This window comes from Lycorma delicatula, chromosome 7 (genome assembly GCF_047948215.1).
Source record: "Lycorma delicatula isolate Av1 chromosome 7, ASM4794821v1, whole genome shotgun sequence".
Lineage (NCBI taxonomy): Eukaryota > Metazoa > Arthropoda > Insecta > Hemiptera > Fulgoridae > Lycorma > Lycorma delicatula.
The window spans coordinates 131,427,148-131,444,504 of record NC_134461.1 but is presented as its reverse complement, the minus strand read 5'-3'; the positions used below and the strand labels follow the sequence as shown (position 1 = coordinate 131,444,504).

At 33.7% G+C, this 17,357-nt stretch overlaps 1 protein-coding gene across 1 annotated transcript in view; it reads right to left on the bottom strand.

Moving 5' to 3' along the window:
* The window catches only part of bs (serum response factor blistered), a 339,616-nt gene that overhangs the window by 223,953 nt on the left and 98,306 nt on the right, over positions 1-17,357 (bottom strand). Inside the window, exon 2 of the mRNA XM_075371351.1 lies at positions 9,218-9,469. Coding sequence (XP_075227466.1) covers positions 9,218-9,469 — 252 coding nt within the window. The remainder of the gene's footprint in view (positions 1-9,217; positions 9,470-17,357) is intronic.

The window sequence follows — 17,357 nt, the reverse complement described above, 5'->3', positions numbered from 1 at the left end:
GATGCAACACGTCACTGAAGATTCACTTCTTGGATTCTTTCCGCCAAATCTACCAACAGTCAGGAATGAAGATCGTGAAAGGTTCCATCAGGGTATTTCGAATATAAAAAAGCGGTACCAGGGCGAGCGGGGTCCGACCACGCTAGTCGACTGTTGTTGGACCCCAAAGAGAGGTGTTCATGACTCAAAATAATGTAGAAAATCAAATATTATTACTTTTTAGGTAAGATTATATTATACTAACTATGAATTTTAAACGCGTAATGTTGTAAAATTAAAATAGTTGTCTCTAAAGGTCCTTACGCGGTAGACTAATTCTCAAACCGTATTTTAAGTCGGCTCGTAAAATGCCCATTCTCACCCATTCTCACCTCCCAGATAAAATATAAATCAAATTTTGTATACCGGTATTATCGTCCGTCTCACCTTCGAAAACGATCGAGTTATTTTGTCGGACGATCCCGCAATACAACAGAACAAATAAATGTAACACAAAAACAGCATAAACAACGGGCCTTACAATATATGACAAAAATAAAAAACGGTCCGACTTTTAAAAAAAAAAGAAGAAAACATTTGGAGAACCAGAAAAAGTAAACGGTTTAATATCTTTGAGGAACTATAGAACGCAGCGGCCAAGAAAAAATAGCCCTACAAAATCGGGCGACAAAAAAGGAATCGGCTATCATTAACGTAAAGCACGTAAATAAAAAAAACCTCTATAAATGTAACATTAGGCGTTTGAATTCGACGATTCTTCCAGAAAGTTTTACGCTGCAGAATATTTGACGAAGATAGTCACGGGCCTTTTAAAATAAATCAGATTTTTAAGAGAAATAATCCATTCTATACAGAACGATACTCTTAATACATCTGTACACAAGCGCCGCCCCCGCAAAATGCTATACCAGAAATTTAAAGAAAAAACAGAAATAATAGACGAGAGGAGATGGCTTCTGTAATCCATATTTTAAAGGCGAGTGATAATAGAATTCCCTAGAAAATCCTAATTTTTTTATCTAGGAAAAACAATTAAAACAAGACAGGAATAGAAAATCCGGACATACAATATCGGAAATTAATCGAGAAAATAATTAAAAAATATCGGAAAAATGATTTTCTACGAAGTTCCAAAACAAAAATGATAGGGATAGAAAAATTTAGGAAAAATTGCTATCGAGAGACTAAAATAATAATGGCGTGAAAGAGACACAAAGAGAAATGTTATACGTGGTCCGTAGTGAGCCGAAACGGAAAAACAGTAACTATTATTAACACGTCGATAAAGATACTATACGAATGTATAGTTAATCTATTAAAATAACAACTGTATAAACGATTGCGAGTTTTCCGGAGAAGGAAAGATAACGATCGCAAAATAACGTACATGTTCGAATACATAGATGGTAATACAGATAAGAAAAGGAATCCTTTCTATCTCATAATTAAGAGAGTTGCTAACGTTGCTGTATAATTATGAAATATGTAATCGGACATAGTCGATATAACGGAAGAACAATTGTTACTGAAATAAATATTATTTGCAAACAGCAAATACGAGTATTTCAGAATTTTATATGCATTTTACACGTAATAAGTAATATTTAATTAAATGAAGATATTTTTTTAATAATGGTACTCGTGAAAAATGGTATTTTTTGATTTTTTTTCAAACACAAATTTCAGTAATGAAATGTGTTATGCGTAGTTTAATAGCATAAATATCGCATAATATAAATAACGATTTTTATCGTTATTTTAAAATGGATAATTAAATTTTTTTAAATCTAAAATATTCAACAACAATTAAAAATATGACGAAATAATGTCGCATTTATAATTTACTATTTGTTATAAAACAAAGAATTTCTCATGAATTATATATATATATATATTTTGGAGGACTCATTTATTTCTTATAAAAAGGAGGCGTTCGATATCGCAGGTGGGGGTAAATCATTCGCTTTATAGAGTAACGTATCTTGCCACATCGGTTAATTTCCATTTTGCTTATTTACTTAATTTTTTAATTACAATTTAAACGGCATTAACAAATTTTAATTTTTTTTTTTTTTTTACTTTAGTCGACGTACATGTAAAAATGCCGTACTCGATTCTACCAGATAGAATGAAACAAGTTCCTTTAAACAAACGAGCTATATGCGGACCTATATATTATAATAATGGAAGCCATCCAGATGCGGGTAATTTTTATATATAGTTCTTACACCTAAAACTATCGAATGAATATATGCATATTAGGAATTAGTTTAAAATATATATGAAAAAATAAAATTAATTACTACGTAAACTCGACAAGGTCGCCGCAGCTGTTTTCAACAAACATTTTCCTACGGATTAGAAAAAGACTTATTTAGATCGTAAATTCGGATGCGTCCGACGAACAGATAGATAAAATGTCGTTAAAAACACGGAAAACCTTTTACTTCTGAATTCAAATCTTCCGCATCAATAATTCTATTAAATCTTGTAATAAAATTTTATTAAGCGGTAGGACGATTTTATTGGATTTTTATCGTACTACTATTACAGGTATATCCAGACGTTCGTTTTAAATCGGTATTCTAAAGGCTAATTTAAATCATCCGAATCGTCACAAGACTGTAGAACTGAATTCACATATGATAAAAGTAAAAATTTAATAGGGCTTTGCCGGTTAACAATATTATACTAAAATGCAGTCGATTTTAATAGAAATAAATCGATTAAAACGATATGCGATAAAGAATGGAAATTAATTTTATTATATACATCGGGCGGGAAATAACAGATCTTTCAAAATTCGAAAACTGTGGTAGAAAACAGAACGACCGTCTTTAATTATAATAAAATCCCGGTCAAGGCCTACTAAGGAAAACGATGAAACGATTTTTTTTCGCCTTCTTTACAGCGTAAAATATATCGGTACACCGAACCCACCGAATTGTAGGTCACATTCCGCCCGACAAAAGACAAATTTCATTCTGTTCACGCAAAGAGTAGGTCCATTTAAACAAAATGGAAATTGCATTCATCACAAACGATTGAAAATATGTTTAAAAAATAATGATAATTTTATTTAAAATAAAAACGCACACATATATTTTATCTTAAAACCTATATTTAATAATAATAATTAAAAAAACACATAACATGGAATAATTAAACGACAGTCAAATATTTTATTAATAAATAATACGTCAATAACCAAAATCATTCAAATAAATTCACCAATTTGTATAAATATAATTTTACTCTTTTTTCCCCCTAAATATTTTCCGCCGATCACATCTACACACACATATTTATATATAAACCGTGCATTTATAATATCTACAGAACATAACGCTCTGATTTAGTTAAATATATATGTATATAGCATAATAATAATAATAATAATAATAATAATAATAAAATAAAATAATAACTAGTTCATAATTATTTAATTATATAACACAATCGATTAACAAATCCTTACTTCTAGAAAAAAAATCATCATTAACATTCACATGCAGACTTGATGAAAATATAGAAAAATACCAACAAACACAATAAGAAAACATTTAAAAATAAAAAATATATATATCAAAGCATTACCGGTCTTTTAATTATAATAAAATGAAACTAGTATATGTTTTCTTTATTCGATACGAAAAAAATTAGTTAAGAACTTAAAATAAAATAATAACAATTAAAACGTTTAAACGTTAGATCGGACAAGCGTCCTAGTTACGAATGCGAGTAATCGATTCGGAAGGTCTTTACAGATCTATATTCTAATACTATCTTTAGAGCAAAAAAAGATTCTGTAATCTTAATACAACTCTCATGAAAATCGGCTTTTTATGCAAAACCGATTAAGTATACGATATTCGGAAAACAGATTTTTATTAGAACCGTTTTTACCTTTCGTCGGAGATCTATTGACAGCTATAATTATAACTTTACAATTTTCACAGGCCGGACAATATTTCAGACGTTCGAGAGTATACCTGAAAGAAACCCAAACCTATTCGCGATCGGGTCTCGAAAACTCGGAATAAAAGCTTATCGATGAACCGGTCGACGTAAAATTATTAAATCCACAAACACATCGCTCTCATCTCGGATATTTCAAGAAACCGCAGACGGAATGAGCTCCGATAATCCGAAAGATGACCGAAGCCGAACGCGAATAATTCTTCGATCGTTAATAATAAAAGCGATCGGTTCAAATTTCACATCGGCAGAATTTATTATTCGTTAGCGTTATCGAAGAAGAACGCAAACGAATGGCGTTCGTAAAATGAAATTTTTAAATGCTAATTTTTCATAATTTAAATGTACACCGCGAGATCGCTTACAAAACCTTAAAGAATGTGGAAATTTTTGTTTCTACAGTTAGAATTTCATTCTCTTTCATCCGGACGGATTACACAGATTACCTCGTTCAGTCGGAAGAACGCTTACCTAAACGTTTCACTCGCAACTCGCTTCTCGAGACGGGCGACAGAGTTTTCCTTAAAGTTAACTTAAGCCTCGCTACAAACGATGTCACTCGGGGAAAATATTTAAACCCGCGTACACAAATCGTTAACGATCTGCTCTCGTATCGGATAACGATACTCCGATTTTCCTATATCGAGGGCAAAACGCGAGTCCTGCCGCGCGGATGAGGCCCGAAGTAGCGGATTCTAATCGTTTCGATTCTCTCTAATACTCTTGAATATCCACCGCTTGTAAACGTTATACATCTCGTTTGTCGTTTTATCCTTTTATCTTTCCCGCGGTGCGCAAAAGGGACGCGCAAAAGTACCGCTTTCTGGATATTCATACAGTTTGTTAACAGCGGCTTTATCTGTAGATCCATTCGAAGACCGTTTACTGTTTGTTTTAAAAGCCCGATTCGGACGTTAAAACCGGGTTTAAGCCTAATGCATACATATGATCGATCTATTTTTTAATCTACATTCGATTTTTCAACGATTAAACCATCAGGAATTTTTATACGGCGATCTACAATATAAGATAGATAACGGAGCAAAATTTGAATTGTAACAAACGGTATTTACAGGTTTCATCGAGGGAAAAACCAATCGATAAAAGGTAACGTGTGTATTTTTATTTTCTCTAAAATCACGGTTCAAAATGATATATAAACGGCAACGATCGTAAAAATAAACCGAGGTCGAAACAGATGTGCGGTGTCGACATCATAATATACCGTTTTTATGAAAATAAATAACAGGTGGTTTTAATATAATTTAGGGCATGTACTGTAAACTTTCCGGTTCGGTCGAGGTAAATATCGACACACTGGCTTTTGAATCGGGTAGTTTCAAGTTTAACATCCGGCAAGGGTCGATTATTTCACCGTCCGTTTCATTTTTCTTCAAAAAATAAATAAATAAGCGCATCGCATTTATTTATTACAAATACTGTTACCTTTAAGGACCTGAAACATCTTGATAAAAAGAATACAAGAAACGCGTCGCACATTTTAGATAGAGATTTTTCAAATAAATATTAAAATCCCGATAAATCTGCGAATAAAAAGAACTCAAAATAGAATGCGCGAAAAAGATCACGAATTTATTAAGAGGCACGAGGCTAGTAACAGAGGAAATAAATCGAAACGAAGAGTAAATGAAATTTTTAAAACGTCAAAATTTTTTAAGTAAGAATAAAGAAATAAAGAAAGGGCGGTCGAGTCCGGTCAACCGGTGAAAATATTAGCACCAACAGCGGGCAGCACGATCAGACGTATAGGATTTGTACTCGACCGCACGTATCGCAGGAGTACTATACTATTAGAAGTTACACTGCAACGTAAGAGACATGTATAATTACAAAATCGTTAATAATTTCTATATAGTAATTATTTTTTAATTATATTTCAGCGGCGGATGAGATTTATAAGAAAAAGCGAGTCGAGATTTTACAATCGACATCGAGGAGTTTATCTCTTTATTAGTTGTTACCGCGGTGAAAATTATAATTAAGATTAAGAAATTCCAGTAAATTTTCTATTATACGGAAACACCCGGAAGAATAATAAATATAATACTACACATACGGTTTTATGCAAAAGCACATTTACTCTAGATATACGATGTACGACGTTATATTACATCGATTATACTGCGGTCGGTATAACGCTACAGGCAAAGTAAATACGACCGCAGATATCACGGAAAACGTAGATGTATCTCATTAAAGTAAACACGTATAAAGTAACATTATTTTATAAAGTATTACGATTTATATACTCGATATTTAAAATCGTTTGAGATGTCCTAGAATTATTAAAACACGACACGAAGAAAAAACACACTAATACATATTATTTACATAATATCCGAGTACAGAAAGGTCTATTACTCTATACGTTTTTATACAAAATACAAATTTACAATAAGGCATTAACTCTGCAAAAAAAAAAATAATAATAAATACTCAAATTTAAATCGAAGAGATTCCAACAATAATACTTATCGTTAATATATATCGATAAAAGTTTACGCAGTATTTATCGATTAAAAATAAATATCATATCGTTCGATTATGATTTCTGATCGGTTTAAATCTTGTCAGATTTTACGAAAGCGTAGTCGATAAGAAAAAAAAATTAAAATAGAACTAAAGGACCGATCAAAATTCAAACGAACTCTCCCATATACTAGATCGCTTTAAGACCTATTCTGCTGTAAACAAATCGCACGGCGTTGTAACAGACCGTCTTGAAAGTTACGCGTACAAATTATAAGTTTTGATGTTTTACGTTCGATTTATAATCCGATTTACGAGTACGTTTGACGTTTTGATTTGGCGCCGTCTGAATCGAGTTACTTACGAATTAATTACGAGGCGGCTGTAGATAAGTTGTATCACTGTACTCAAAAACACGATACACGATAGAATATTAAATAAATTTTGGTGAGGACTAACAAATCCAGTCACCCGGTACGTTGCTGCACTAACCGATCGCACACGCTGCGTTGAAATCTCACTCTTAAAAACAACAGCTAGCTAGGGCAGCACTTACGCTGAATACAATGTAGTATTAAATATCTTTAAAAAATGAATGAAATATTAATCGAGCCGTTGACAAATTAACAAAAAAAAAGTAAATAAAATAAGACCGGTAATGCTTTGATTAAAAAAACTATCGAATGAAAACGGTGATGAAATAACGATGACACCAATAAATCATGCACACAGAAAAAACAAATTATACATATAACTCAGTGCAGCGAATAACAGCATGCTTATATAATTAAATAGTTTTCTCTTTTGAAGTGCAATATTTGTACATTTTACCTAAACATACTGTACATAATTCGTAAAATATTAAAAGTAAAAATATATTTTTTTTTTAAAAACTACAAAACTAACTCATTTACTATATACAAAAAGAAAATATTTTTTTTAAAAAAAATTAAAAAAAATTCAATGATACTTCGTAAAAAAAGTAGAAGATAATATCATGAAAAACAGATAAACTACTTAAATTTTCCAAAAATAGAATAATATACCGTAAAATAAAACATAAAAAAATTACAAAAAACCATAGCTACAAAAACATATTTATCAATATACATTAAACGCTTTGAGCTATCAAGAAAATTTTTTAAAAATGTGTTATCACAGTTAAGAAGGTTCTTTTTTTAAAATAAATCAAAGATAATAAAAGCATAAAAATACCTTTTTTTTATATTTCTTAAAGAAAATAAGGAATTTAAAAATTATTTTATACTTACAAACACAACACTTAAATTCAATTAATGAAAAAATATCTTCATTATTTTAATAACGTAAAACATAAATCTTCATTTATTTAAATAAATGTAATAAAAAAAATAAAAATAAAAATAAATAAGAAAAAAATTGGGACAGATAAAAATAACCGTTTCAAAAAAACAATATAACCAAATAAAATATAAAGCTGCACTGAGCGATACACCACAAAAATACAGAATGCATAAAAAAAAACAATAAGTCGGAGAAGACCAGAGGTTCAAGTATGGAAAAAGATTAAATATATATCATACATATATACATACAAAAAAATCTATATTAAAAAAATATCATAACCTTAACGACGAATAACGTATCATAAAAAGAGAAAATTTCTAAACAGTAACGAGGAAATCATAAAAATAGGATAATTCTAAGCAAACATATATAATAGACGGCAATATTTCGACGAACGGTTGGAACTCCCCGCCTATTATATAATATTCGAGCTATACCGATATATGATGCGATACAACGATCGATAAACGATGAAAAAGAATTTAGTTCCCCCTTAAATCGGTACAATCGTGCTTATTAATCTCGGGCTAACCGAAATCAGATAAAACAAAAACTAAATTAATCTAATCGGCTTGAATTTCAAACAAATCTAATACCAAGCGAAGGAAGCACGACCAAAACGTATCGAGTTTTAAATTTTCTCTTCGTAAATGAAAAGCGTTTAATAAAAAAGGGGGAAAATGTATAACGCAATTAATAAAAACAATATATATATACGATAAATTTATATATATTTGTTTTAACTGATCTCCAGATACATCAAATAATTAATTATTTACATAATAAAAATCCCGTTCTGCAAATCAGGGAATCTCCTAAATTTCTTATGGATATCACGGTTTCCCGAACACTAATATCCTAGTCCTCTTTTATTATATAAATATTTTCCTCATCTTATTTCAAAAATATATTTTTAAATAATTAATTATACGCTACGGAGGGATTATTAACTCTTTAAATACTACTACGGTACAATTAAAAAAAAAAAAAATAGCAACCTCTGGTCTTTTAAAAATAACGATAAACTGATAAAAAATGTTGAGGTTTGTGTATGTTGAGGTGACTGAACGGATGCGGTTGTAAATCAGGAAGGATTAGAAAGGGAGAAGATTTAAGGAGGAGGTTTAATTTAATGACGGTTAAGAACGAATTTAATTTACCGTTGCGGATGAGAATGCGACATATGGGGATGGGGCGGTGGATATGAGGAATGAGATAACGGAGACGGACAGTTCTGTTGTTGTTGTTGATAACCGCTGCCGCCCAACATAGGACCCGGACTGGAACAGGGTATTAAATGCGAGGGTGGACTTTGAGCGTGAATCATCATATGGTGCGGATGTTGTTGGTGATGGGAAGGATATTGATGAGAGGGAGGCGGGGTCTGACCGACCCCTACACCACCGTACACAAGTTGTCTTACTTTTTGTTCCTCGTCGCCGATGTTATACGACAATTCCGTCTCTTCGAATCCCGTCGCCGACATCCTTTGATCGCCACTCGAACCGGCTGGACACGGATCGGGAGAATTTAGGCACGTCTGTATTAAAGCTTTACCGGCTTCCGATGTGATCATCGGTTGCAACTTTCTCGTCGCAAATGTATACACGTGACCGGTTTCAGAGGCGACTAATAACATCACTTGCGTTCCCGTCAATGTCGACAGTTCATAAGCCTGCAACAGAGAAAAAACAATAAATTAATTAACAAAAAACAAAAACAAAAAAAAACTAACATCACAATTTCAAATGAATTCTATAAAAACGATTAACAGAACGCAATAAGCGATGATATAAAGCACTCGCCCGCGCGCGCACACCCAAACAAAATATAACCGGTAACACAGCATATGTAATACAATATTTTAATTAATGTTCCCAAGCCGATTTAAATAAATTACCGACCCGTTTAGATATCTTCACAGAAATTTATTTAAACCGATATGAACGACTTCTTCTGGGTATTAAATTTTATTCCAAAGGAAAACCCTCGATTAAAATTCGTCCTCAGCGTGTACATCATATCAAGAAAACTGACCGCGTTTATGATTGGCGGAAATAACTCCCGTTTGAACTTCCAAAAAAAGTATTCGTGAGAGTTGTACAAAGTATTCTCTTTGCTTTAGCAACATCGGTTGCGATTATTTTTTTTATTAAATTTCATCCTAAGCTAGCAGAATGAAAATAGATTTATCAAAAGCAAACAGGTTTTTTTTATTTCATCGAAAAATCCACTTCCTTCCGGTTATGAGAAAGAACGTTTAACATAAGATTTAAGTGTAAACTTGATCGATCCTATTTTCAATAACGAGTTACCGCAAAAACTGGTAATTTTTTTGATAGTATTGTTTGTAAAGAAGAAGCCGTACGTTGAAAAATACTTAACGTGGAGAATAGCAGACGTTAACATTCCAATTATTTAAATCGATATCGACTGCGATTAAGTTAATTTTTTCAAGTTTCGTTAAAACTAGTTAAGTCATCCGTACGTAATCCTATACGATAAAACTTACCGTAAATCACAGACAACGGAAATTAATTGAAATAAACTCGTGGAAGCAAAAGTCCTCTAGTTTTGAACGGAATGCAAATATAACATGCATAACGCCATCATTCATAAACGACATTTAAAATAACTCTTACGTTAGTGCTCAGTATGAAAACTTATTGCGCTTCTCAACTAATAATTATTTTAAACAAAATCTATTTTTTTCCTGAATTTTACTGAAGGTAAAATTAATAATATACATTATTAAAATTTATCTCTGTGTATTGAATGTCGCGTAAAAATTCACCAATATGTATACAATAATATAATATTGCAAAATTACCGGAGGGAATAAACAAACACGATAGAAGAACGACGGTAAAAGATAACATCTAAGCTTATAAAAACGCAGAAAGTAATTTAATTCCAAAAATACTAATTATGAATTAAAAATGTTTAAAAATATTACACAAAATCGTAAATAATACTACTGCCCGGGATAAATCAAACCCCACGTCCGTGCAATAACATCTACGAACACGTCCTGGGCAGGCAGCGAGATACGGTACTTCAGTACCTTCACTTATGTCGTCCAACGGGGAAACGGTCTTGATCAGGAGCTCGTGTGGCGTATGGAATTGGCACTCCCGAGCCGGTTGAGATTGTGCTTCTCGGTTTCGCTGGTTTTTCAGCGGTGGGCGGGAGGCATGACCGCCCCCCGCTGAATCTGATCTTTTTTGCCGACGCTGGCCGAATTGCGGACGGGAAGTGCCATCCCTCTTCTCGGTTGTAGAGCCGAGCCGAGGGTGGACTGCAGTGAGATTACTCTGCCGAAGTCTTGCGCCGCCCAGTCGCTTTGGCCCTTGGCAGCGATTGCCCCGTAGATAAGGGTACCGGAGCCCGGAAATGAAGAAGGCAGGATTTCGTAGATGGGATGTACGTCCTTTTATACTCCACTGCAATGCTTTGGATAACGATTTGGACATACAGCGGCGAGGTGTACCGGGAAACAAATCTGCGTTTGTGGTGAGCCACTGCTCGATGTCCCATGCAGTGACCCACCAGTTATGTGTCGATTGTCATGGACATCACCCTTGCGAGATTTTAAAATTGTTCTATCCACAAGGAAGAAGCTATACAAGAAGTCAAGACGACGTCAAAGGTTTGCTACTTGCACGCTAGGAACATTGTGATCGGGAGAACGACAAAGATTGCGTCATATGCACAGGATATGGAAGAAGAGATTGATCGTATGTTTCCATCAAGAATTTTATAATAAAAGGTGTATTTTTTAATTTTTGATTAACAAGATAGTTTTGATACGTGTTTCTGATGTTTCATTGTAACTGATCTGTGTGATGTTAGGTGGTAAGGACCTTTTACACCCTTGTCATTTTGTGTTTAAAAGTGTTTTTTTCATCGTGTTTTAATTTTTATCAAAATAAAGTGTTGTTTAATATTTTTGACAAAGTTCTGAAAGAAATGGTTAGAGAGATTTTAAAATAACAAGGACCTTTTCACTCTTGTTATGTTGTGATTTCAGGGTTTCAATAACCATTGTAAAGTCTATGTTAGAAGCTCTTTTTGATAAGACTAGTCCTTCACTTGTCGCTTGTGTTACGTCGCTTGTGTTCTTTTTAGAGGAGGAAAAGATAATTTTATTTTTATTTTTTTCATGCGGAAGGAATTAATGACCGTAGCAGTCGATACCACAAAGCTTCAAAAAAAAATTCTCTATCGACGCCAGTCGATCAAAATAAATATAAGTTCTAACTTGTCTTCAAAAACCGCCTGAAAGTGAAAGGTCCTTAATCCCGATCTTTTCTTCGGGTAAATTTGTTGCGGACGATCCTGTTCCGACAGCATCATCGGCTTTACAGCGTACGTTTTCGCATCGCGGCCCCGACGGATACGCTTCCCGGCTGCACGTGCAACCAGAAGCGAATTGAAAAAAATGAAAATTTACTGGATGCGATGACGTATTGAAACGAATACGAATTATCGCGACCTGCGCGTACTCGCGTACGCTAGCAACTCGATCTTTATTTGTCCCGCTAGATCGGAAGAACTGAACAAATACCCCAGAAGAAGACTCAAAAGAAAAGCGGTAGTCATCCCACAAAGAAATACAACAGACCTACAGTCTCCGCTGTGACGCTCTTCTAAGGACACACAGTTTTTCTAAAATTATCAGTTGTAAAACAATACGGTCAGAGCACACGATGAGAGAAGAGAAGAAAACCGACAAAGAAGCAAAAGAGCCGTTTCAACAGCAGCGCAGAAATTACGTAACAGAAAACCGGAGGAAGAACAAGAAGAACCTTCTATACCAAGATTCCTTCTTCTTAATCGCCCCAAAACTCGCTGAAAAGCAATCGACTACCTCCAGCCACCACACAACCTCAAATCTTGAAGAAAGTGTGTATAACTGGTCCCCACAAGGCGCATTCCTGATAAAGCACAGCACCAGAATGGTTTTCAGAGGATGGACTGAAAGGGAATAAACCTGACAGAATGAGGTAACTCAGTCGCCTTCATAGGACCTAAACTATTAATTTACTATCTGTGATCCAGAAGATGATCGGAGAAAATCCTACGATCCGTCCAATAGTTTATAAATACTCGTAAATTAATTCACTACTAAATGCCACTAAAAAAGAAAATCGTTATTAAATAAGAATTACCCTGCAAATAGACATAAATATCCGAGCTCTGCGATACATACGGGGTAATCCCCCGAAACATTTACGATCCGTATCTCTATCCCCTCACCAAAAAAAAAACAGGCTCTAAAAAAAATGGATGATGGATAACATTAAAAATTCTGTTAAGTAACAAGTTTAAAAATATATATGTTAAGATTGTTTTCCAGTTTTTAAACAATTCTGAAATAAATTACATTTTCTGTTATTTATTTACAAATTAATATAACTACTGTAAAAAATTCAATGAAATGCGTAATGTTACGGTTTATCCGATAAGATTATAATAACGATAAAAATAAAGAAAGCTTTATTTATACAAAATTATAAAACCGATTTATAAATATTTTCCAAATCTATTTCAAGAAAAATTTTCTATTATTTTTAAAATTAAGATACATAGTATTTTAAATATAAAATAATGGAACGATCTTTAAAAAAAACCAAAAAACAACGAAATAAGATACGGTGTACTACAACACGGATATTACTTGTACAAAAGAACAGCGGCGTTTAAATTTACGATAAAAATTACCAAAAAGGCAAAAGACGTTTTCTGTTTATACAAGCGAAATACGAGTATATAAAAATAAAACCGCGTTTTAAGTTTAGAGATTTCAATACAAAAATAAATAGATAATAAAAATAAGAAAACCCTAATGTAAATCGTTTAAGGACAAAGGAAATAAACGCGTTACGAATAAGATAATAATATTAAACCCGGAATAAACTAGCTAGCGTACCGAAAATAATTAATAATAATTAATTTACAACAAAATTGAGCGATAAAATTTTTATGTTCGCATTTAAAAAATACCTAACATCCTTAAAACAAAAGGAGACGGAATAATAAATAAGGAACAAATTTAATTTAACGAGTTCGGTGACGTTTATGTTAAAAAGTAACATGAATTGAAGCGCCAGTAAATACATAGTTATTGTGACCGGTCCGAAGATCGGCGGAGATAAGTCGGCCGTATTTTTAGGTTAAAAATAAATAACTAAAAAACAAAACAAAAACAAAGGATGTCGCAAGACAGGACAAGAGCATTAATAAGAGAAAACGAACGCGAAACGTAACGCAGAAGAAGAGCTAAGCTTACAGACCAACAGAAATAAGAACGGTCGAAGACAATAGAGGCGGACCGACCGGTGTCCGGCAGTCGGCGGCCGAGCTGGAGTTAAGCGCAGACCGCAAGAAGTTCGATTTGAGAAGGGATAAAATTGTAATTTTGTCCAGCTTTTGTCTCAATCTCCAATAAATGCAGAGCTACCGACCGCTTGAATAGAATAATCACATAAATCTGAAACATTAAAGAAGAGATTGCCGCTTTCCTATTAACATCTCTTCACTTGCCGCTATCTTATTTCTTTTAACCTCCCCTTATTCGTCTACCGAAGCCATCTTTAAATACCGTTTCATCCCCTTGCTTTATTCTTCCACCTTAAACTATTAATTTACAAGAAGCATAAATATCCTAAAATAAACCCGTACGAACGTAATTACGATAAAAAATGCGACTGACGATACGGCATCAGAAAACTTGACGGTAAAACTGCACCGTCCTGTAACTTCTAAAATTTTAAAATAGTAGCTTAAGATCAAATCAAGAAAAGAACAGCCAACTAAATAGTCGGTAAAAACTAAATAAGGTTTTTCTTTACTTCCAGTTTGTTTTTTTGTTTTTTTTTACCGTAAAAAAATGTTACATTTTATTCTCTATAATTCTACAATAACTCTACAATTCACAACCGTATAATTCTAATAATACATTTTTTAGGTTAAATATCTTTCCAGGGGTATAAAAAACAGCGCTACAAAAAAAAAATATTTTTTTGTCGCATTAAATTAAACGGTAATTAAAATTTGAAGTATGTGCGAGAACAACCGGTTAATAAAATTACTGATATTATTAATACATAACATATAAATCTTGTCGGTAATCGATCCGGTGGAGATCTGACCGTACGGTTAATATAATTTAATTTGAATACTTTCAACGGCAGCCTTCTGCGGAGATGCCGTTCGCAGTGCTTGCACGAGTGGAAGGTAGTGATGAGGTACGGGGACTCTCGTACTCCCGAGCGAAAAAGACCGAGTCCCGGCGGGGATGCCCCGCTCGGGATGTCCCCGTTAGAGGCATTGGCATAAAGACCGAGTCCCCGTTCCGACTTGGTTCCGTCTAAAATAAATGACCATTCATTCCCCGATCCGGGAACCGGAACGGCATAGCCGGGCCTGGTAGATCTTACTCTGCGGGTTTGAGGCGGGCCAAGAGGTGCAGGTTCGTTACAGTAAAGGACACTCCACTGGGCTGTGTAATACTTAACTGCAGGATCCGGGCCGAAGGAGAAGAAGAAAAAGAGAGAAAAAATTTGAATACTTTCACCCTCGATGTAATCTTTTGGGGACTTCGACGAAAGTAATGGACAAAAGCGATCAGCCGAAACATATACAGAGCGATCCAGGAGTAAAGCGTAATAATTTGAAAACTGAATCTAGAGATTGAAGTAGGAAAAAAGTTCACAAACACATGTCCGAAAACGCTTGGTTACAGAGTTACGGCTAGGGAAAAATTTCGCCCGGATTTCAGTTATCCTGATGAAATAAAGTCATACGAACATCTTTAAGGAATAAAATTGACGGTTTCTTATGATTTTTGACATGAAAAATTTAATAAAGCAGGTCCCAGAGCTGTATCTCCCGTATTTTTCACGATATCCAACGTAAAACAGAAAACTTTGGTGAAGATAAACGCATTCTTTTAAGTTTGAAATACAGTAAGTTTGTTAAAAGACTAATAAATGCGTACCTTTTTCAATTTATCGGACTAAATACAGTTGTTTTTAATTTTTACACATTCATAAAATTTTTCTTTTCCGTTTTGTTTTCGATAATAAAAGCCGACTTTATTTTTGTTGTTTTTCCCAGATTTTATTAATTCAATTTTCCTAGAATTATATTCTCTATAAGTTTTGCTAATAGAATTTACCCATTTATTAGTCATTTAACAATGTTATTAAGCTTCAAGCCTAAAAAAAACTTCGGTGATGAAACCTGCGTTTCTCGTCACCGAAGTTTTCTGTTTTACGTTGGATATCGTGAAAAGTACGGGAGATTCAGTTCTGGCACATGTTTTATTCGATTTTTATCAATCGAAAAACATAAGAAACCCTCGCGTTCTCCCGTTCTTTAACGCCTTAAAAATTGCAGTATCCTCCTTTCACATGGACAACTGAAATCCGGGCAAAATTTTTCGCTAGCCGTAACTCGATACAAAAGCATTTATGTTTGTATGAACGTTTTCCTTATTTCAAGCTGTATAATCAGTTCCCAATTTACTCCCTTTCTTCCCGAATCACCTTTAAATCTGGATCTTAAGTAAATACAACTACTTCTCGATTAAATCGAGAAAAATGGATATTTACTGCCTGAAAGTGGGCTTAAAACAATAAGTAACTCTGTAGATAAATCATTACTTATCCGTTATCGCCTTTATCCATTTAGGCTACCGATTGTTTTTTTGTGGATTTGCATCCAGATATCCGTGGTATTCGAATTGAGGTTTTCCGTTCCCTCCGTAGAAAACCACACGACTAAACGCAAATCATCGAACGGTAATTCAAGCGTTCGTTAACATCGTAACGATATATGAGATGGTGAGGTCGTTATGTAAACCAAACTTTTAGTCGTCCGATTCGACAGAGACGGCTACACCTGTAGATCGCTTCGGTGAATTTTCTACATACGACTGTATAAAAATACTCCAATCAGAGCTTATCGAGAAACCTCTTCTACTTTACCTGGATCGGGCTGACTGAAATAAAACTCAATTTGTCGATTCATAATCGCAGTGAACGATAGTTTTTTACTTCATTTCATTCGATAATACCAGAAAATGTCAAAAAAAAGATTAGATATTTTGATTTTCCCGTGTACCTTTTATTTTACTGCCCAATAATACAAGTCGAACAAACGTAACGAGTCGTCCAGTCGATTCCAAAGATTCATAAGCGAGAACTCTACAGAAGTATTTCCCATCTGATTACATGTAAGTTTGCCGGTACCAACATTTTTTAACCGATCGCAACACTTCAGGGAAGGTCCACTTTTATTAAGGTAAGTACAGTAACAAAAAGTAAATCGACTGACCGCCGTAAAATTAAGAAAATGAGTATATACAGTAACTTATTACAAACGAACAGCGCATCTGTTACCACAGGGTGACCGACTTAAAACCGAACCGCTATACTAAACATTGCTGCGAAAGTAACATTCTAAAAAAATTAAAACGTAAATTATATTAAATTCTGTATTTACATTAGCAAAGGTTTACATATTTATTGCATTTTTACAAGCGCTGTTCGAAACGA